General features: G+C 47.0%; 2 protein-coding genes across 2 annotated transcripts in view; one reads left to right on the top strand and one right to left on the bottom strand.

Annotated features, from left to right (window-relative positions):
* Window positions 1-11,689, bottom strand: part of Tecpr2 (tectonin beta-propeller repeat containing 2) — a 67,065-nt gene extending 55,376 nt beyond the window's left edge. Inside the window, exons 1-3 of the mRNA XM_048362402.1 lie at window positions 11,625-11,689; window positions 5,165-5,245; window positions 3,193-3,482 (exon numbers count right to left, since the gene is read on the bottom strand). Coding sequence (XP_048218359.1) covers window positions 3,193-3,411 — 219 coding nt within the window. The 5' untranslated portion in view covers window positions 3,412-3,482; window positions 5,165-5,245; window positions 11,625-11,689. The remainder of the gene's footprint in view (window positions 1-3,192; window positions 3,483-5,164; window positions 5,246-11,624) is intronic.
* A 154-nt stretch (window positions 11,690-11,843) lies between these two features.
* LOC125363303 (cyclin dependent kinase 2 interacting protein) lies at window positions 11,844-21,204 on the top strand. Its single transcript, XM_048362428.1, has 5 exons — window positions 11,844-11,894; window positions 13,535-13,703; window positions 15,384-15,513; window positions 19,950-20,079; window positions 20,935-21,204. The coding sequence occupies exons 1-5, from the start codon at window positions 11,873-11,875 to the stop codon at window positions 21,135-21,137; spliced, it is 654 nt and encodes a 217-aa protein (XP_048218385.1). The 5' UTR covers window positions 11,844-11,872; the 3' UTR covers window positions 21,138-21,204.
* The last annotated feature ends 1,146 nt before the right edge of the window (window positions 21,205-22,350 follow it).

Below are 22,350 nucleotides of genomic sequence, written 5' to 3'. Positions count from 1 at the left end.
CACAGGTGAGATAAAAACTGATTTCTGCATCACTTTAGAAAATACAATAGGTTTAAGCCAATGAGACAGGCTCTTAGCTATGTTCCTAAGCTCAGGGTCTTTCCTGTGGAAATCTTTTTTTTTTTTTTTTTTTTTTTGCCAGTCCTTGAGCTTGAACTCAGGGCCTGAGCACTGTCCCTGGCTTCTTTTTTTTTGCTCAGGGCTAGCACTCTGCCAACTTGAGCCACAGCAGCACTTCTGGCCTTTTCTATATATGTGGTGCTGAGGAAATGAACCCAGGGCTTCATGTATACGAGCCAATCATTCTTGCCACTAGGCCTTATTTCCAGCCCCTTCCTGTGGAAATCTACCTCAGTCCGATCAGCATGGCATGCTGGTCACTCTTCCATTAGGTCTTTATTCAAGTGTCCCCTGCTCTGCGGGACCTTTCTTGGACTTTGCAACCACCCCTCCTGGCACTGCTTAGCTCACTCGCTGCTTTATTCTCCTATGCCTGCTTTGCTTTTTTTTTTTTTTTTGGTTTTGTTTCTATATTTAGTTAATAACTTCTCTTCCTTATTTTACTGGCTCTTCCATGAGAACTAAGCTCCTCAAGGACAGAGTCTGCCTGTTGTGCTCTCAACTCCAGCTCCAGGACTCGTCATAGGCTGGGAACACACTAAGCACTCCATGAATGCTTGCTGAATGAATTCCCAGGGAGAGGCTGCAGAGACAAGAAGCAGCATTCTCCACCAACATCTGCGGAAATCAGCACGTAACACTTGAAGTTTGTCCTGAAGGCAAACCTGCAGGATTTCAACAACTAAATACTAAGATATCATATATTTAGTCTCAAAACAAAATTAGAAACTTTAGTCAAGTAATCTTTTGTGGTCTGTGCTCACACATATTCCAGCCGTACACTTAACCAGTTTTATAACATTTTTGTACTCATTAATTAATGCCTTACAACATTTTCTTGGTGTCTTTTGGCAGTTGCTAGGAAGAACGTTTTGTGCTTCCACCTAACTTCTCCCACTAACTTCTAAAGAAGGAAGCTTCCTTCAAGAGCACTCTTCTCGAAAACACATGTCAGACTATATTTACCACACTAAAGGTCTGCTTTCTTCTTTATTTTCATTTTATTTATTTTTTTATTTTTGGTGCCAGTCCTTGGACTGGAACTTAGAGCCTGGGCACTGTCCCTCAGTTGTTTTATTTATTTATTTTTTGCCAGTCCTGGGACTTGAACCCAGAGGCCTGGGCACTGTCCCTGAGCTCTTTTTGCTCAAGGCTAGTGCTCTACCACTAGAGCCATAGCACTATTTCTGGCTGTTTCTATTTATGTGATACTGAGGAACTAAACCCAGGGCTTCATGCATGCCAGGCAAGCACCCTACTACTAAGCCACATTCCCAGTCTGTCCCTCTGAGTTTTTGTACACAAGGCTAGTGCTCTACCACTTGAGCCACAGCTCTACTTCTAGCTTTTTGGTGGTTAAGGGTCTCATAGATTTTCTTGCACGGGCTGGCTTTGAACTGTAACCCTCAGATCTCAGTCTCCTGAGTAGTTAGGATTACAGGAACGAGCCACCAGAGGCTAGCTTGCTTATGCTCTTTCAGCACAAAGATATAACTTTCTCTGAAAATTTAAAATACTACTTATTGAAACAAACTCTTGGAAATGGAAACATGTTTTTTTTTTTTTTTTGCTGCTGTTGTTAAAATATATGTATGGGGGATGGGCTGGGGATGTGGCTTAGTAGTAGAGTGCTTACCTAGGGATGCATGAAACCTTGGTTTCAATTCCTCAGTACCACATAAACAGAAAAACTCAGAAGTGGTGCTGTAGTTCAAGTGGTAGAGGGCTAGCCTTGAGCAAAAGCAGCTCAGGGACGGTGCCCAGGCCCTGCGTTCAAGCCCCAATACTGGCACACGCACACACACATACACACACACGAGGGCACAAACATGGAGGGGTTGGGGCTGGGGATATGGCCTAGTGGCAAGAGTACTTGGCCTGTATACATGAGGCCCTGGGTTCAATTCCCCAGCACCACATATATAGAAAATGGCCAGAAGTGGCGCTGTGACTCAAGTGGCAGAGTGCTAGCCTTGAGCAAAAAGAAGCCAGGGACAGTGCTCAGGCCCTGAGTCCAAGCCCCAGGACTGGCCAAAATAAAAAATAAAAAAATTAAAATAAAAAACATGGAGGGGCAAAGGGTGAATAAATGCAGCTAGTGGTACTCACTGGACACTATATTGAAAATGAACTATATAATTTGTGGGTGAGGATGAGAGAGAATAACAGGGAGAAAGCAAGGGAAGAGGTGACATTGTCTAAAACGAAGTGTACTCTTTACCTAACTTATATAACTGTAATCCCTCTGTACATCACTTTTGTAATAACCACATATATATACACTTATATGTATATATATAATCTTTTATGCATGGATTTATCAGAGGGTAAACTATGGGTTTACCCATAGGGTAAATTAGCTTACAGTTTATCAGTACTTGGTGCCAGTCATTCCACCACTATAAAACATCCCTAGCAACACCTACAGTACAAAGACAGCCGAATCAGGGGAGAACACAATTGGTCTGGTTATCTGTGCTATAGAAGTAACCTTATTTCCGATGTGCATAATCTGGCAATTTGCTAATACAATTTTTTTTATAATCATTTCAAGACAGTAACTAGGCACTTTGAGAAACAAAAGTTAACAAACATATCTATTTCTAAAGTTTCCTAGTAAATGTTAAACACTATAATATGTTGCAACGTAACAGGACTTTTGAAAACACGGTAAAAAGTTGAAAACAGCAACGACTTTACTTGTATTTCTTTTAGTTAAAAATGGTTTTAAAGGGCTGGGAATATGGCCTAGTGTCAAGAGTGCTTGCCTTGTATACATGAAGCCCTAGGTTCGATTCCTCAGCATCACATGTATAGAAAACGGGCAGAAGTGACGCTGTGGCTCAAATGGTAGAGTGCTAGCCTTGGAGCAAAAAGAAGCCAGGGACAGTGCTCAGGCCCTGAGTCCAAGCCCCAGGACTGGCAAAAAAAAGTTTTTTTAAAGCATTGTTTAGATGAGGAATGATGCCATATTGTATGTAGAAAATCAGAAGTGTATTACCCTATTCTACAACACAAATGTGCTTAACGTCAAGCACGGTTCAGGCATGCTAAGACTCAAAAGCAACTCACCTCAAAGTTGTACTTTTTCATCTGGTTGAGGTGCCGGCAGTATAGATAAAGCATGCCAATGCTACTGCCCACCGCAATGTAGTCCTCGTTGGTATCCAGGGCTGTGAGGTAGACCACAAGAGAACGGAAACCCTTCTGGATCTTCGTGGGAATGGCATTGAGGAGATAGTATAAAGGACAGAACTCTTTGAATGTAACAGGCTCTGATATGGATGCCATGACCAAGGTTTCCACAGATGTTCCTCAGGAAGGGAAAGGAATGTTTATTCGTCATGGAGGAAAACCTGGGGCTACAGAATAAGAAACAGTATTATAATGATAGTAATATGTACATATATAAACAAAGATGGTATCTGTGTTTTGTTTTGGTTTTTGTTTTGTTTTTTTGCCAGTCCTGGGCCTTGGACTCAGGGCCTGAGCACTGTCCCTGGCTTCTTTTTGCTCAAGGCTAGCACTCTGCCACTTGAGCCACAGCACCCCTTCTGGCCGTTTTCTGTATACATGGTGCTGGGGAATCGAACCTAGGGCTTCATGTATGGGAGGCAAGCTCTCTTGCCACTAGGCCATATCCCCAGCCCCGGTATCTGTGTTTTAACAAGGACTATTATTATACTGAATGCCTAGTCATGTCAGAAAGAAGTAACGATTAACAGTGGACCCTGGGGGATAGTACATATAGCTAGTGTGGTAGAACACCTGCCTAGCAAGTGAGAGGCCCTAAATTCACATCCCAGTACTGCCAAAAAGAAAGAAAATAGTGGAACATGGAACTTTCAGGCAAAATTACAGATCAAAGAAAGCAAGCAAGGGGCTAGGAATATGGCCTAGTGGCAAGAGTGCTTGCCTCGTATACATGAAGCCCTGGGTTTGATTCCCCAGCACCACATATACAGAAAACAGACAGAAGTGGTGCTGTGGCTCAAGTGGTAGAGTGCTAGCCTTGAGCAAGAAGCCAGGGGCAGTGCTCAGGCCCTGAGTTCAAGGCCCAGGACTGGCAAAAAAAGAAAGTAAAGCCAGGTGCTGGTGGCTCACACCTGTAATCCTAGCTACTCAGGAGGCTGAGATCTGAGGATCATGGTTCAAAGCAAGACTGGGCAGGAAGGTTTGTGAGACTTACATCTGCAATTAACCACCAGAAAACTGGAAGTGGTGCTGTGGCTCAAGTGGTAGAATACCAGCCTTGAGCTGAAGAGCTCAGGGACAGCGTCCAGGCCCAGAGTTCAAGCCCCACAACTGACAAAAATAAAAGTATATGAAAGGCTGGGAATATGGCTAAGTGGTAGAGTGCTCGCCTTGCATACATGAAGCCCTGGGTTCAATTGCTCAGCACCACATATACAGAAAAGGCCACAAGTGGAGCCGTGGCTCAACTGGTAGAGTGCTAGCCTTGAGCAAAAAGGAAGTCAGGGACAGCACTTAGGCCCTGAGTCAAGCCCCAGGACTGGCAAAAAAACCAACCAAACAAACAACAAGAAAAAACAAACAGAAAATGAAGCTGGGTGCCAGTGGCTCTCACTTTAACCCTAGGCTATTCAGGAGACTGAGATCTGAGGACAATGGTTCAAATCCAGCCCTGGCAGGAAAGTCTGTAAGACTCTTATTTCCAATAAACTACTCAGAAAAAGCCAGAAGTGGTGCTGTGGCTCAAGTGGTAGAGCACTAACCTTGAATACAAAGAGGCTCAGGGACAGCACCTAGGCTCTAAATTCAAGCTCCAGGATGGGAAAGGAAGGAAGGAAGGGAGGGAGGGAGGGAGGGAAAGAAAGAAAGAAAAAGAAAAACAGAAAATAAGGTGCTACTAAAGATCACTTTAGAGCCTTTTAATTCAAAATGCACTTCGGAAAGTACCAGCCCCTATAATTTATGTTGTAAATACTATGAAAGAGTAGAAAAAGTTTAACATAGTTCTTTCTTATGATCTAGTCAGCCAGGCAGATTACATGATACAGAACACAAAACCACAAGTAATTACGTGTTAATCCATGGGTCTTGATGAGAAGAGGGAGAGATCAGCGTGGATTAAGTGGGTGTGGAAGACTTCACTGGAAACATCCTGAGTGAGGTATGAAGCCCACCAGATTGCACAGGATATGGAAGAGAAAGAAAAAAGTCATTGCATACTAGCAGACAGTGACCCCACCCCAGAGGCAAAGATGTGCTTCCTGTGGCAAGGAATGGGTAAAAAAGCAGGTCTCCTAATTTCTCACAGCTGCCTCAGTGTTCAGAATCCAGTCACTAGCACCTCCCACATGGAGGGTCGGGCCCTGCGCCCCTGTGCATGCGTGATACCAGGCTTCCCTGAAGCAAGACGGTTCACCCTTGCCCATTGCGTTTAACCAAGAGCTCACTTGCTTCTTCAATCCTTACCTTATTTGGAAAATAAGGTGGTATCATCCCTAGTACTGAGGACCAGAGGGCCACGAGACCCAACAGAGACTTGAAGACGGATCCTTTCCCTCCAAGGCCTGGGTCCTTGGACACAGCTCTGATGGACAGTCAGCAAGTAAGGCTAGATGCTCTGTCCCTGATTCAATCTGGAGGGATATCTTAACCCTTTATGTCTATAAAACCTTTAAGCTCCTCTAGTAGAAATTTCTTAGGATGCTGACTTTATGGTTGTTTTGTACTGTGGACTATTTCTGTGTAGTTGACCAACTGACTTATGATCCTTCTGATCAAATTCTCCCAACTCATTCTCACCGAGGAGTCCTTGCATTGGCTGTTCCCTCTGCTTGGAATGCTTTCTCTAGCTATCATGTACCTTTTGGTGAAGAAGGTCCTCAAGGCTCCCAAAGCCTTGTCTGACCTTACCCCTCACCTCAGCAAAGCACTAACTCATGGTGCTTTGCTTCTCCCACACAGTCCTGCTTTCCTGTCCATGCATGTATGTCTGCACACACATGCACACTCACCCACATATACACAATCTGTTAATCCCACAGGAGCAGGAGCCATGCCCGCCTCACTCATCCTCTTAGGCCTGGCATCTGATAAAGGGCCAGTACATGAGAGACCTTTGGAGAGTATGCATTGAATAGAGGAGTAAATAACAAAAGAGGAAACTGTATGGGGAAAGAATGAATGACAAGAGTGAAAAACAACCATAATACCACTTTTTTTTCAAGACAGCCCAACTTAAGGCTAGTAAACAGCGTAAGATCCAGTTTTCCAATCATTTTCTGAGTAGTCACAACAACCAGTACACAATAAAGATCTATGAAAGAGAAACTTCCTAAAGGCAAGCAAATAATTGTATCGCTCAGTGATTATTAAGATTTAACTAGCTACTGGATTACTGGCTCATGCTTATAATCCTAGCTACTCAGAACCTGAGATCTGAGGACCATGGTTCAAAGCCAACCTGGGCAGGAAAGTCCATGAGTTTCTTACCTCCAGTACCAAAAGAAAAAGACAGACAGAAAGGAATGAATCTAGACTGTGAGATCACAGCCCATCAAGAGACAAGCAAAAATTAAAAAAAAATTTTTTTTTGGTAGTATTCAGGATTGAACTCAGGGCATAGGTATTGTCTTTGAGCTCAAAACTAGAACTCTGCTGGTTGCTGGTAGCCCATGCCTATAATCTTAGCTACTCAGGAGTCTGAGATCTAAGGATCACAGTTCAAAGCCAGCCCAGGCAAGAAAGCCCATGAAGCTTATTTTCAATTAGCCACCAGGAAATCAGAAGTAGCACTGTGGCTCAAAGTTGTAGAGTGCTAGCCTTGAGCAAAAGAGCACAGGGATGGGATAGAGCCCAGGCCCCAAGTTCAAGTGCATGACTAGAAAAAAACAAAAACAAAAAAACACCTAGCACTTACTTCTGGCTTTTCGGTGGTTAATAGGAGATAAGAGTCTCACAGAGGGCTGGGGATATGGCCTAGTGGCAAGAGTGCTTGCTTGGTAAACATGAAGCCCTGGGTTCAATTCCCCAGCACCACATAGACAGAAAACGGCCAGAAGTGGCGCTGTGGCTCAAGTGGCAGAGTACTAGCCTTGAGCAAAAAAAGAAGCCAGAGACAGTGCTCAGGCCCTGAGTCCAAGCCCCAAGACTGGCCAAAAAATAAAAAAAGAGTCACAGACTTCCCTGCCCCAGCTGGCTTTGAATCACAATCCTCAGATCTCAGCCTTCTGAGTAGCTAAGATTGATTACTTGTGTGATTAGCAGAGCCTGGCTGGGAAAAAACTACTTGGCAACAAACTTTCCTACTAGTACTTTTAGTGCTCACCTTGCCCAATTTACAAGCCTTTATGCTTCAAGCTGCTCTACCCCAGGTCCAGACTCTCTGTCATAAAACTATCCCTTTCAAGCTGGGCACTGGTTCATGCCTGTAACCCTAGCTACTCAGGAGGCTGAGATATGAAGATCGTGGTTTGAAGCCAGCCTGGGCAGAAAAGTCCCCATGAAACTCTTATCTCCAATTAACCACCAGAAAACCAGGAATGGCACTGTGGCTCAAAGTGGCAGGGTGCTACCCTTGAGCAAAAAAGCTCACAGACAGTACCCAGGCCCTGAGTTCAAGCCCTGTGCCCGATTAAAAAAAAAAAAAAGTTCCAGGCCAGTCTGGGCTGTATGTATACCCTCAAAACAAAATATCTTTGTCTTAAAATAGCTCAGTCAAATCAAGACATTTAGTTTCCAAAAATTCATAATTCATTCACTTGAATCAATATGGTTCACTGACAGCTCTACATAGGAGGGGCTTTGAAACTAAAGTCTGGCTAAAGGGGAGAGGGGAAACTTGCCTAGACCTTGAATTTGCACAGCAGGTATACTATTCGGAGATGAGATAAATGATTTGTGGCTTAGAAGGGTTTAAATAGATATCATGGAAGGGCAGAATCCCTAGAACTGTCTTCTTAGAAAGCCGAAATACTGCCAAAAGCAACTTCCAAATGTACAAAGAAAAAGCACAGCAGGGATTAATAACTGTCACAAATCCATAGCAGGAAACTTTTGTAACACAAGACTTCTCCAAGCTAAAGTCCTGACACTCATTCTTGATTCCTCCATTCCCTTACCTTACACCTCCACCTTCCCTGTCTCAGAAATGTCTCTCTCCAAACCCACCTCACCACTGCCCCTTTTCATCAACTCAATGATGGAGCCTTACTGGAAGCATCAGCTCTCTCATCTGCACTATAAGCTAATTTGGTGGCACATGCCTATGATTCCAGCTATGTAAGAGTCATAGGTAGGAAGATCATGACCTGAGGCTGATCCCAGGAAAAAAGAACATGAGGTCTCTGCTGAAAAATAATGAAAGCATGGGCTGGGGGTATAGCCTAGTGGCAAGAGTGCCTGCCTCGGATACACGAGGCCCTAGGTTCGATTCCCCAGCACCACATATACAGAAAATGGCCAGAAGCGGCGCTGTGGCTCAAGTGGCAGAGTGCTAGCCTTGAGTGGGAAGAAGCCAGGGACAGTGCTCAGGCCCTGAGTCCAAGGCCCAGGACTGGCCAAAAAAAAAAAAAAAAAAAAAAAAAAAAAAAAAAAAAAAAAAAAAAAAAAATGAAAGCAAAAAAAGAGTGGGAGCCTAGGTAAAGTGGAGTGAGTGAGTACCTGCCTAGCAAGTGTGAGGCCCTAATGTCATGTTATTGAATGAATAAGTTAACTAAATTACTAACTTCAAGTTTCATTGGAAAAGAATACTCTCAATCTAAACTAGCCATTTATTTGTTTGTGATACTAAAAGTTGATCAGGACCTCCTGATTACTTGCTAGGCAAGAGCTCTACACTTGATCCATGCCTCCAGTCTCTTTATACTTGTTATTTTTGAGGTAGGCTCATTTTATTTTTGTTGTTGTTGTTTGTGGTGCCAGCTCTGGGGCTTGAACACAGGGCTGGGCACTCACTGTTCCTGAGCTTTGTTGCTCAAGGCAAGCACTCTACCCCTTAAAACTACAGCTCCACTTCCAGCTTTTTGGTAGTTAATTGAACCTAAGAGTCTCAAAGACTTTCCAGCCTAGTCCTGCTTCAAACTGTAATCTTTAGATCTCAGCCTCCTAAGATTACACACATGAGCCACCAGCACCCAGCTTGGGCTTTGATCCTATTTGTGCTTCCCCTTGCCAATGCGGATGCCAGACCTGCACCACAGTGCCCAGTCATTGGTTGAGATGGAATTTCCTAAACTTTTATGTCCTGTGGCTCACATCTGTAATCCTAACTACTCTGGAGGGTGAGACCTAAGGATCATGGATCAAAGCCAGCCCAGGCAGGAAAGTCTGTGAGACTCTTCTCTCCAATTAACCACCAAGAAGGCAGAAGTGGAGATGTGGCTCAAGTGGTAGGCGCCAGCCTTGAGTAAAAAAGCCAAGAGACAACAACCAGGCCAAGTTCAAGCCCCAGTATCAGCAAATGTGTGTGTGTGCACACACACACCTCTCTATAATTGACATCAAAGCCTATTTTCATGGTGTGTATGACCATTTCCTGATTTGTTCCTCATCCTTCCAAGTTCAATCAATTGTTCTGCCTGTTGCAGACTTCCAAGTTCCAGAAACCGGGGCTGGGAATATGGCCTAGTGGCAAGAGTGCTTGCCTCCTATACATGAGGCCCTGGGTTCAATTCCCCAGCACCACATATACAGAAAACGGCCAGAAGTGGCGCTGTGGCTCAAGTGGCAGAGTGCTAGCCTTGAGCAAAAAAAAAAAGAAGTCAGGGACAGTGCTCAGGCCCTGAGTCCAAGGCCCAGGACTGGCCAAAAAAACCCCAAAAACACCAAATTCGAGAAACCATTTTTTTTTTTTTTTTTTTTTTTTGCCAGTCCTGGTGCTTGGACTCAGGGCCTGAGCACTGTCCCTGGCTTCTTCTTGCTCAAGGCTAGCACTCTGCCACTTGAGCCACAGCGCCACTTCTGGCCATTTTCTGTATATGTGGTGCTGGGGAATCGAACCTAGGGCCTCATGTATATGAGGCAAGCACTCTAGCCACTAGGCCATATCCCCAGCCCCAGAAACCATTTTGCTAAAATTAAATTGAGACTAAGAATGAAATGAGATCCTCTTCAAACCTGATGCGTAACTTCTCTATGAAAAACTGAAGACAAATGCAGCAAGAGCCAGTCTTCCATTCAAAAGGACAACGTGGCTACAAAATAACTTAAACCTACAAAGAGCTTCTCAACAGCCCTTCCTGTAGAAGGGTATCCTGTCCCAGCTTCCCCACTGCTGGTTTCCAGGCCAGTTCTGAAAACCTCAGCAGTGTTCCCTCCACAGGATTCTCAGGCCTGAAAGATCTGAAGCCAGACCATAATCTCTTTGACAACTGGGTCTGTAGAGCAAACCACAGCATCCCGAGGACTTGGCACAGTGGCTGGCATGCAAGGGACCCCAAGTAAATACCTGCTGAATGAACACACAGGATGTTAAGTCAGGTTACCAAAAAAATAAAAATGTGTATCAATGTGCATTATTGTATAAAAACTCTTGCAGCTTAGCAGATCCAGGATTCACTGGTAAACAAGCAGATTCTGCCCGTGCTTGGAATGGGGGTTTAAGGGAGTTCCCAGAACTCCCTTTAAAGTTTCTGAGACGTCGCTTTGCGAGGGCTTGCGGTGGTCCATTACCCCAGCGAGTGAAAAGGAGCGCACCCAGGCCAGTACCCCACATTCTACCAAGCACAACAGAGACAAGAGAAGAAAATTCCCAAATCTCGTTGAAAAAGACAGGAGGAAGAACAAAGGACGGGAATGAGAAAGGCAAGGAAAGTGGATGACATCCAAGTAATAAGGAGCCAGAGGCTTTAAGGGACGAGAGCAAGCGGGGAGCCTTCCGGGACTGACCGAGGCTCGGCGCGTGGCTGTACACAGCACTGACCCATTTAACGCCCCCTCCTCCCCCGAGTTGAGGCCGCGGTCGCCTGCCTCTGGGCGCTGATGAAACGGGCTGGGGAGGCTGCGGGCGCCTTCTCGCCGGCCCGCCGGGAGGGGCGGCGCGGGGCGGCGCTGGGGCCCGACCCCGGCCCTGACCTCGGCACCCCGGCCTTCAGCCCTCCCTGAAGGGCCGGGGGCGCTCGTCCGTCCGTCCAGCGAACGCTCGTTTCGCCGCGGCTGGGTGTGGGACCCGGCGGCGAGGGTCGGGGCGGCCGGCCCGTCAGTCCCGAGGCTGAGGCGCCCGAGCGCGCGGCCGCAGGGACGCCGCGGGCGGGGCCGGGGCGGGGAGGCGCGGGCGGACCGCTGGGCGCTCGGCGGCAGCCGCGGACTCGGCCCCCCCGCAACGTCCCCCCCCCCCCGCCGAGGGCCGTCGGGTCTCCGCGGCCGACCACCGGCTCCCGCAGGCACTTGGCGAGCGGTGGCGGTGGGTCCCACCACTGAGGAGAAGCGGCGGGCCCGGCGGGCGGCGAGCCGGCAGCGGGGGCCCTGGGGGGCGAAGGCCGGGAGGGCGGACGGGGGCGACGGGAGCGCGCGGGGCCGGGGGACGCCGGACTCACCTCCCGCAGCAGCCCCTCAGGACTCGTCGGCCCCGCCGGGCCGGAGGAGGCGGGGAGGAGGCGGGATGGACGCGGAGCCGCGGGGGCTGCCGGGAGCGCGTTGCCTGGGCGACGGGTACCGCCCCCGGGAGCCACAGCTGACTGCGGGGGGCGGGGCGAGGGGAGCCGCGCAGCCACGCGGGTCAGCCGGCGGGGCGGAAGTGACGCGTTCCGGCGCGAGGGGCGGGGCTCCGGGGTTTCTTCCTGGGATGGCAGCGGACGGCTCCGGAGGTGGGTGCCGCGGGGTTCGCTTTCCCGGCCGGGGCGCCTGCGACTGCGGCTGTTAGCGGCTTGAGCCTCGGAGATCACCCCCGGACTGTCGTGGTCGTGCAAGGCTCCAGCTCAACCCGCTGGCCCCGCACAAGCCCCGCCGCCTGCGCGGGAACCAAATATGTCCGGGCTTGGTTTCCTTGACGTGGGGAGTGACAGCCGGGTGACGGCTGTGCGGAGCAGGGGGCCACCGAGCTCCGGGGACCGGCCCCGAGCCCCTCAGCCGGGTCACCAGCGCGGAGCATTCCGCCTGTAATGAGGTGGTGCTGTGTGGTTCAAGTGGTGGAGCGCTACCCTTGAGCAAAAGAAGCCCAGGGACCGGGTCCAGGCCCTGAGTTCAAGCCCTAGGACTCCCCCCCCCACCCCACCCCCGCCAACACTGTATTATTTAGAGTTGGTGTGTGTGTGTGTGTGGTGCCTCTCTAGCAAGGCCCTGAGTTCAAACTCCAGCAATACAAGAAAAAAAATCACTATATTAAGTGGGAGAAGACCACCCTGGAAAAGAGATGGGTGCATATGTTTATCTACTGTTAGCAACCCTATGAAGCAGATCCTAGTTAGATCCTCCCTTAATAGAAGAGAACGTAGAGGTTCCTAGAGGTTAGCTAATGCCCTGACCGAACAGCTGGCAGAGTTGGAATTCAAACTCAGGTAGCATAGTCTTAGGAGTTTAGAAGCATACAGCTGTTGGGTGACCTGAACTCCTCAAGGGCTCTGAGAAGCCTTGGTAGGGTTCTGAATAGAGATGGAAGGGCACAAGAGGGTTCAGAAGAGGGCAGATAACCTGAGGTCACCCTTGGTCTAGAGAGCACTTCCACTGGGATCTGGGTGAGTCTTGAGAGATGGTCAACAGCACTAGTCTGAGGTGGGAAGGAACTTTCCAGCTGAGTAAATTGAATGTGTCAATGTTCTTTCAAGTGCTCCCAAGTAGTTCATTGTAACTGCCCATGGGGGAGCAAGAGGTGAGGGTTGAAAGAAGTATTGAGGCAGAGATGTAACTGGAGGAGGTTGGACTCGTGTGTCCCTGTGGGTCAGGGGCAGCCCCGTCGAGATCTCTGGATCTCTGGCATTGGCATGATGAGTGGTGGTGAGCCAGGAAAATTTTGAACAGGTTTGAAGTATCAAAGAAAGTTCATTGTTTCCAACCGCTGAAAGTAGTTGTGCTTAAGGCAAAGACTTTATGGAGTTGTGTGATACTGGGAAAGACCTTAGATTGTGTGAACTTGTTTGTCCAGTGATGTAGCATTTCAGATCATTTTCCCATTGAAAGTTAAAAGGACATTTACTGCTGGGTGCCAGTGGATCATACCTGTCATCCTAGCTGCTCAAGAGACTCAGATCTTAGGATCATAGTTCACAGCCAGTCTGGGCAGCAAAGTCCCTGGGCTTCTTCTCTCCATTTAATCGTGGTAAAGCTATAAGTACAGCTGTGGCTCAAGTGACAGAGTGCTAGCCTTGAGCAAAACGCTCCGAGACAAAGCCCAGGTCCTGAGTTCAAGCCCTAGGACCAGCACCAAAACAAACAAACAAAAAAAAGACATTTCTTTTCCAACTATAATCACTCATTCCATAATGATGATGTTTCTCTTGTTCCCTATCAGCAAAGACTCCTGAAACTACAACTCCCAGAAAACCTGACTTATCAGTCAGTGCAAGAAAAATTAAGGACAATGCAGCAGACTGGCATAATTTAATACTGAAATGGGAAACCCTCAGTGATGCAGGTTTTACCACTGCAAATAACATTGCCAATCTGAAAATCAGCTTACTGTGAGTACACACACCCCTTGTGCCCTGGACTTCCTTTCTTACTATTTGGGCAGAAGAGGCACCGCAGAATCTTCTCCGTGGAGAATTCATCAGTACGAGTCATATGGACAGGCACTGCACCTGAGACTCTCTCTGATAAAAGTCTCATGAACTTTCCTGCCCAGGCTGGGTTTGAACCACAGTCCTCAGCTTTCTGAGTAGCCACTGAGTGTGGGGGTTTGATTTTTTTTTTGTAGTTTTTTTTTTTTTTTTTTCCCCCAGAGCTGGGGACCGAACTCGGGACCTTGCGCTTGCCAGGGAAGCGCTTTTCCACTGAGCCAGATCCCCAGCTTGATATATATATATATATATATATATATATATATATATATATATATATATATTTTTTTTTTTTTTTTTTTTTTTTTTTTTTTGGCCAGTCCTGGGCCTTGGACTCAGGGCCTGAGCACTGTCCCTGGCTTCTTCCCGCTCAAGGCTAGCACTCTGCCACTTGAGCCACAGCGCCGCTTCTGGCCGTTTTCTGTATATGTGGTGCTGGGGAATCGAACCTAGGGCCTCGTGTATCCGAGGCAGGCACTCTTGCCACTAGGCTATATCCCCAGCCCATATTTTTTTAATTCCTTAAAAAGAGGAAAGATTTAGGCTGGAGATACAGCTGAACATGTACAAGACCCTGCATTCAGCCTTAAACACCACCAAAAAATAAAATAAAAAAGAGGAAAAAAAAGAAAGGTTTATGTCCATGGTCAGCCTGCCCTATTGCCTCTATGCATTCTGGTCACTCATGACTGAGGAAGTCTGTTTACCTCATTGCAAGGACCAAAACAAGAAGAAGCCTTGGGGTGGAAATGTGGCTTAGCAGTAGAGTGCTTGCCTAGCATGCACGAAGCCCTGGATTCCATTCCTGAGTTCCACATATACAGAAAAATCTGGAAGTGGCGCTGTAGCTTAAATAGTAGAGTGCTAGCCTTGAGCAAAAAGAGCTCAAGGACAGTGCCCAGGCCGAGTTCAAACCCCATGACAAAAAAAAAAAAGGTTGTGTTCGTTTGTTTTGTGTGCTCCTGGGGCTTGAATTTGAGGTCTGGGCTCTATCCTTCAGCTTTTTTTTTTTTTCCCTTTGCCAGTCCTGGACCTTGCACTTCAGGCCTCACCACTGTCCCTGGCTTCTTTTCGCTCAAGGCTAGCACTCTACCACTTGAGCCACAGCACCACTTCTGGCTTTTTCTGTTTATGTGGTACTGAGGAATCAAACCCAGGACTTCATGTTTGCAAGGCAAGCACTCTACCGCTAGGCCACATTCCCAGCCCCTATCCCTCAGCTTTTTAACTCAAGGCTAGCACTCTACCGCTTGAGCCACAACTCTGCTTTCAGCTTTTTAGTGGTTAATTGGAGATAAGAGTCTCATGAACACTCCTGTCTGGACTAGCTTTGAACTGTGATCCTCAGATTTCAGCCTTTTTGAATGGCTTAGGATTATAGGTGAGCCACTCAAGGCTATTTGTTTTTGAGGAGGTTTTTGCTTTTGGGAAAGAGCCTTGCCCTGTAGCCCAGGCTAGTCTTGAAATTGTGATTTGCCTGCGTCAGGCTCCTGAGTGTTGGGATTACAGGTATGTGCTGACATATCTGGGCATGAGGTGAATTCAGTGTAATTTCTACCCCTTATCTTCTATTTTGCCCAGGAATAAAGACCAGATAGAAGTAGAGAATAGCAACACAGTGTTGAGTGAAAATGAAGACAAGAAGTGTCTGGAAGATGATAAAGAACTTGAGTCACTGTGCAAGGAACTGCAGGTCACCTTGGATGGTTTGGTAAGACCTAAAGATGCTAGCCATCGGTGGTCACTGTCAATAAGCAGTGATCATCTCCTCCTCCTCCCCCTCCCCTCTCCTCTTCTCCCCCTCCTTCTCCTCTGCTGGCCTCCTCCTCCATCCATCCCACATATCTTGCTTGTTTGCTTTGAGACCTGGGGCAAGCTGCGTGATGGGAATAAGGCTGAGCATTAGCACACCCCTGTCCTGTGCATTGTCTGAGGAAGCCCCACCGCTTGGAGGGTCTGCCTAGTAAATACCTGAGGACTCGTAGGCCAGAACATTCTTTCTGCAGCTCCTCAACAGGCAACCGTAACCAGTACATACACAAATAGATGGCTCTGTTCCCACAATACTCCATGCTTTACTGGAACTTGGATTTCATATTATTTTCATGTGTCCTGAAATATTACTTTTTTTTTGTTACTTTTCAGCCATTTAAGTGTAAAAACCTTCTGAGGGCAGAGCATCTATGAATTGTTTAAAATTCTACTTGGGAGATTTGTTATTCAACTCATTTATATCAGTCGGGACTTCATGATATTTTTATTTATTTATTTTGCACGTACAGAGGTTTGCACTCAGTCTTGTGCTTTCTTGGCTGGTGCTCTACCACTTGAGGCAGGCCTCCAGCCAGCTTTTTGAATCATGATCCTTTAGATCTCAGTCTCTTGAATAGCAGGATTACAAATATGCGCACCCATCACCCAGCTTGTTGGGGCTTTTGTTTTGGTTTATTCAGTCCCCCCACTCAGCCCCCCTCCATCCCCCTCCCCCCTTTTTTTAAAAAATACTTCTTTACTTGCTGTCACTAGAGATATTTCAGGTGCTTTTTTACTTCTTGCCTTTTATAGAGAATCTTGCTAGGGGGACTAGAGGTAAAGGTTCAAGTGGTAGAACATCAGCCTAGCAGGCTGAACAAGGGTAAGTCCCTGAGTCCAAGCCCTGGCACTAGTATGGGGGGGGGGGGGGGAAGAGGTACGCACGCCACTGTTGGTGGCTCACAGCTGTAATCCCTGTAATTCAAGAGGCTGAGACGAGCATCATGATTGAGACTCTTATCCCCAGTTAACCACCAGAAAACTGGCTCAAAGTGGTAGAGTGCTGGCCTTGAGCACAAAAGCTCAGGGACAGCGCCCATGCCTGAGTTCAAGACCTACGGCTGACAAAACAAAAATGAAAACAAAACTGGGGGCTGGGAATATGGCCTACTGGTTTAGTGTTTGCCTTGCATACATGAAGCCCTGGCTTCGATTCCTCAGCACCACATATACAGAAAAAAGCCAGAAGTGGTGCTGTGTCACAAGTGTCAGAGTGCTAGCCTTGAAGCAAAAAGAAGTCAAGGACAGTACTTAGGCCCTGAGTTCAAGCCCCAGGACTGGCAAAAAAAATTTTAAAAATAGGGATATTCTATTTCTTCTGTTTTTCCCCAGCCTTTGGAGAGAATGTTTCCTAGACCTGGCTTGGGGGTTGCATGCACCCATTCCCCTGAGCTGGGCGTTTTGTGTGTTTGTGGCTGGGAAGCACTGCTCGCGCTTGAGTGGCAGCGTGGGCCCCCCGTGCGTGTCACTGTCCTTGCTAACAGCCACGCCACAGAACCGAGTGCTGACCGCCAGCCCCAGGTCAGGCCTCTGGGATTTTCCTTGCTGTCTGGATCTTCGTAAGCTGTTCTTAGAGTCGAGTCGCAGCAAGGAGCTTGCATGGAAACTTGTGTGGATGTAGAGGAAAGAACAGAGGATTGGGTGTTAAAAAAAAAAACAAAACAAAACTGGTACCAGAGGCCTGGTGTCAGGTTCTGGCCTTGTCCTTCCCTAGCTCAGCCCTGAGTAATTTTCCCAGCTATGAAGTAGAAATTATGAGTCCTATCTCTTTGAAACTGGGCCAAGTGAGATACTGAGACTAGCAAGACTTGAGAGCCAAGTAATGTTCTTTAAAGATTTATGCTAGCTAAATTTAGTGCATGCCAATTTGGATGCAACCAGAGGGTGGTTGGAAGGACCCAGTGCAAGGAGCAAAGATTTTGATGCACTTGAAGTTTATATATCCCTAGGAATCCAAAATTTGGTCTTAAAAAGACCTGTGCTAGGGCTGGGAATATGGCCTAGTGGCAAGAGTGCTTGCCTTGTATACATGAAGCCCTGGGTTCGATTCTCCAGCACGACATATACAGAAAACGGCCAGAAGTGGCGCTGTGGCTCAAGTGGCAGAGTGCTAGCCTTGAGCAAAAAGAAGCCAGGGACAGTGCTCAGGCCCTGAGTCCAAGCCCCAGGACTGGCAAAAAAAAAAAAGACCTGTGCTACTGAAAAGTGAGTCTGGTAACCAAGTAGGTTTTTCACAAACATGAATGCACTCTTTACCCGGCTGTGAGATCAGCCTTAGATCCCAGTGGGGTGGGTGGGTGGTTCCTGGCAGTGCCACGGGGGCAAGGGACACAGTGACAGGCAGGGGTGGAGCCCAAGGTCTTCTAAGACTCTGCCAAGGTCAAGTTCTCACTGTGTGGGGAAGCCTTCCATTATTATTGTCTCATAAATAAGGAGATGGAGGCTCAGAGAGGCTTCAGTAAGCTCAAAGGCAGTTAATAGAAGATAGAAATGAGCTCACTAAATGCCTTTTCTCCTGTCTTTATGCCATGGGATCTCTCCAGGCTTTTGGAGGTCAAGCATTAGTGGTGTGGGGAAATGGAATAATGTGAAGCTCGGCGACCTTTATCTTCTCTGGAAATCCTCAGCTTATTACTGAAGTAATCCAAATTAATGAAACCACAACTATCTCCTCCTATCTCCCTGGAAACTGGCTGCTCGTGGAGTTGATGTTGTTTAGTGACAGCACTTGTAGTGCCACAGACCTGCACTTCTTAGTTTTGAAATCTTTTAGTTTGGCTGAGAATGTGGCTTAGTGGTAGAGTCCTTGCCTACCATGCATGAAGTCCTCGGTTCGATTCCTCAGTACCACATAAACAGAAAAAGCCAGAAATGGCGCTGTGGCTCAAGTGATAGAATGCTAGCCTTGAGCAAAAGCAGCTCAGGGATAGGGACAGTGCCCAGGCCCTAAGTTCAAGCCCTGGGACTGGCAAGAAAGGAAGGAAGGAAGGGAAGGAGGGAGGGAGGAAAGAATCTTCTAGTTCTTGAATCTGAGGCTAGAGATTTCACATAATAGTTTTTTTCTTGTTTTTTTCTTCTTCTTTTGCCAGTCCCTGGGCTTGAACTCAGGACCTGATTACTGTCCCTGAGCCTCTTTGTGCTCAAGGCTAGCACTCTACCACTTGAGCCACAGTGTCCCTTCTGGTTTTTTCTGTTTATTGGAGATAAGGGCCTCATGGACTTTTCTGCCTGGGCTGGCTTCAAACCATGGTCCTCAGATCTCAGCCTCCTGAGTAGTTAAGATTACAGGCATGAAATAAAAACAACCCTGAGATACCACCTCTCTCCAGCTAGAATGGCCTATACTTTGAACTCAGGCAACAACAAATGCTGGAGGGGGTGAGGGGAAAGAGGAACCCTTTTCCATTGTTGGTGGGAGTGCAAATTAGTACAACCACTTTGGAGAACAGTATGGAGGTTTCTCAAAAAGCTCAATATAGACCTACCCTATGACTCAGCCATACCACTCCTAGGCATCTATCCTAAACAGCAAACCCCAAGATATCAAAAAGACATTTGTACTTCCATGTTTATCGCGGCACAATTCACAATAGCCAAAATATGGAAACAACCCAGATGCCCCTCCACAGAAGAATGGATCCAAAAAATATGGTACCTGTACACAATGGAATACTACATAGCGATTAGGAATGGTGAAATATTGTTATTCGCAGGGAAATGGTCAGAACTCGAACAAATAATGTTGAGCGAGACAAGCCTAGAACACAGAAAACAAAGGGGCATGATCTCCCTGATATATGACTGTTAACAAAGGGAGACAGAGAGACAGCAGAGACCAAGTCTGTGAAACCAAAAACTGCTTGTCAAATAGTATTCCCCACAGGATTGGGGCAGCGACCCAACAGTATGTAACTAAAACCAAACCATTACTCAACATATAAAGGTCAAAAATTGACCTCTCAGGGGAATACAATAGCTCAAAAGCTATGTATGTACGTTCATATAAGACTACTGTCGACATATTGTCTAATATCGACATTGCATTTAAAGCCCTAGGCGAACTTTCTTGGGCATGGCCACATGGCTACTATATATGTTCTTGGTACATTGTATATTGTATATATGTCTACCTGACCTAGAGAAGGGATAGAAAAACAGGGTGTAAGATATCACAAGAAATGTACACACTGCCCTACTATGTAACTGTACCCTTTTTGCACAACACCTTGTCAAAAAAATTTGTTCAATTAATAAATTTAAAAAAAGATTATAGGCATGAGCCACCAGCATCCAGTGCAGGTAATATTTTCATATTCTAAATCACTATCTTTTCAGGCTAAAATACAGGTGAAAATGGAGAAGCTGTCTTCAACTACCAAGGGGATTTGTGAGCTAGAAAATTACTATTATGGGGAGGAGCACAGACGGCCCCTCCTCTTCCACACGTGGCCCACTGCCCATTTCTGTAAGTAGCCCTTTTGGTCCTCAGGCGGGGAGGCGGGACATCTTAAATGAGTATTTCTCCCAGGCTCTAATTGCCAGAGATCTTCGGCAGGTAAAGTGAGCATAATTAGAGACCATGATGCAAGTTGCTCTTAGCCACCCTTTAAAGCCAATGAATAGAATGAATTCTACCTCCTCCATGGGTACAGAAAGCTCTCATTTTCTTTTATTAACTGAGGAAAAAAGTGTTTTCGGTTTCATTTCAATTTTAAAAATGGGTGGGCACTGCACTAACTTCATAGGAGATTATTGAGAAAAGCTTTGTGAAGTGCTTTTTAAAGGATTATTTTTAGTTGAGTTCAAAAGAAAGGCTAAGGGGCTGGCAATGTGGCTTAGTGGTAGAGAGCTTATATGCATGAATTCCTGGGTTCGATTCCTCAGTACCACATCAACAGAAAAGGCCAGAAGTGGTGCTGTGGGCTCAGGTGATAGACTGCTAGCCTAGAACAAAAAAAAAGAAAAGAAAAAAAGGCTAAGCTTTTTGATGTTGACTTGAGACTAGTCTCCTTTAAAATGATGAAAGACAGGGCAAAGTATCTACCATCATTACTTATTGAAATAAAGTTGGTGTGTGATGACTCCTGGTTGTCGTCATTGCAAGTGACCTAAGGGTTAAGCTGAAAAGCCTGCATTTCCTTTGTGACTGCGTGCTTCTTACCATGGGCTAATTGGCATGGCTGGGGTAGTCAACACACCTGCTGCTTTCCTGTCCCGGCGTCTCCGATGATTCCGGTTTTAATAAGGAGCCACGAGGCGGCCCAGCCCTTGTGGAGCGAGTCCTCCAATGACGTCTCAAGGGCACCTTGTTCTGTTGCAGATGAGGTTTCCCGCCAGCTCTCTGACATGTACCGGAAGGACCTGCTCCTGAAGCGCACGGTGGCCGCCGAGCTGGCACACACGGCCGACCGCGATCTGTCCCTCAGCTTCCTGTCCATGTGGCTGCACCAGCCCTACGTGGAGGGCAGAAGCAAGCTCCTCCTGGAGAGCATGCTGTGCGAGACGGGCCACCGGCCGCTGTGACGCATCACGGGCCTTTGCGCGCCAAGCATGCCGGGCTCCGGACCGGTGTCCTCTCCCCTGCCCCCAGACGGCGCACCGCACCCCCCCCCCCCCCCCCCCCCGCACGCCTGTCCCCACCCCTACGCCTGCTGTGAAGTTCCCACTGGGGCACCTAAATGAGACCTGACTGAGCACTTTGTAAGTTTAGTGTGCTGTACACATCACATTTGTGGAGAAAAACCAACTTTCCTATTCTGTCTTCATACCCAAGTCGCATCCCCAGACTCTATTTCAACTCTTTGTGAGGATATTAGTTCTGTGGTTGTGACTTTTAAATCCCAGAGTTAACTGAAAAAAGTCTGGTATCACGGAAGCAAAAGCTAGCAAAAATCCTGCCAGTGTTCATGCTGAAGATGTGACAGACCAGTCACAAGTCCTGCCATCTCACACCGCGTTCTTGGGGGCTGTGTCCGCAGTGACGCTGAATAACTGTTTAATTATGACGCCAGCTTTTTTTATATTGCATCCTTAGCATACTACTTCTCTATAGGCTTAGAGCTGTTTAACTCACCAAATAAGGACTCCCTTGAATAGAATTTATGGCTCGAAGACCTTAGAAAACAATAACTATCTCCTGCTCCCTCTTTTCTAGGTAGATGAAGAAACAGGGGCCATAGTCATGCCTTCAGTTGTCCAGGGTCCTTCAGCCACACACCCCTAGCTTGGCTGTCTTTTGGTCCAGTTTGACTTTTACCGAGACCTTAAGTGTAGCCCCAGCTTCTGTTTTCTCGTTGTTTTCCAAGCACTTAACCTACTGTTTGCTCAGTCCCAAGTTCAGAACGAAGAACTGAAACACAAAGGAACCATAAGATCTTATGGACTAGGGCTGGGACTGTGGCTTAGTGGTAGAGCACATGCGTACCATGCATGAAGCTCTGGGTTCCATTCCTCAGTACCACATAAACAGAAAATGCCAGAAGTGGCGCTGTGGTTCATGTGGTAGAGTGCTCACCTTGAGCAAAAGGACAGCTACAGTGCTCAGGCCCTGAGTTCAAACCCCAGGACTGGCAAAAGTAAATAAATAATCCTCTCCAGAGAAGGAAATCTAAAGCCTCTTAATGTGCAAAAAATGTAGCATGATCCTATAAAACTGAAGTTCTAGAGTGTAAGGAGCAAATGCTTCCCACAAAAATCAAGAAAATATGCCTCAAACAAAAACTACAGAATGGAAGGC

This window comes from Perognathus longimembris, chromosome 14 (genome assembly GCF_023159225.1).
Source record: "Perognathus longimembris pacificus isolate PPM17 chromosome 14, ASM2315922v1, whole genome shotgun sequence".
NCBI classification, from domain to species: Eukaryota; Metazoa; Chordata; class Mammalia; order Rodentia; family Heteromyidae; genus Perognathus; species Perognathus longimembris.
The sequence above is the reverse complement of the archived record's forward strand: the minus strand, read 5'-3'. Positions and strand labels throughout refer to the sequence as shown.

Bases quoted from the DNA above. Each gene is read 5' to 3' on its own strand.
- LOC125363303 (XM_048362428.1), top strand. From the start codon at position 11,873: ATGGCAGCGGACGGCTCCGGAG. The intron at 13,704-15,383 runs GTGAGTACACAC...TATTTTGCCCAG, and splicing joins AATCTGAAAATCAGCTTACT to GAATAAAGACCAGATAGAAG. The intron at 15,514-19,949 runs GTAAGACCTAAA...CTATCTTTTCAG, and splicing joins AGGTCACCTTGGATGGTTTG to GCTAAAATACAGGTGAAAAT.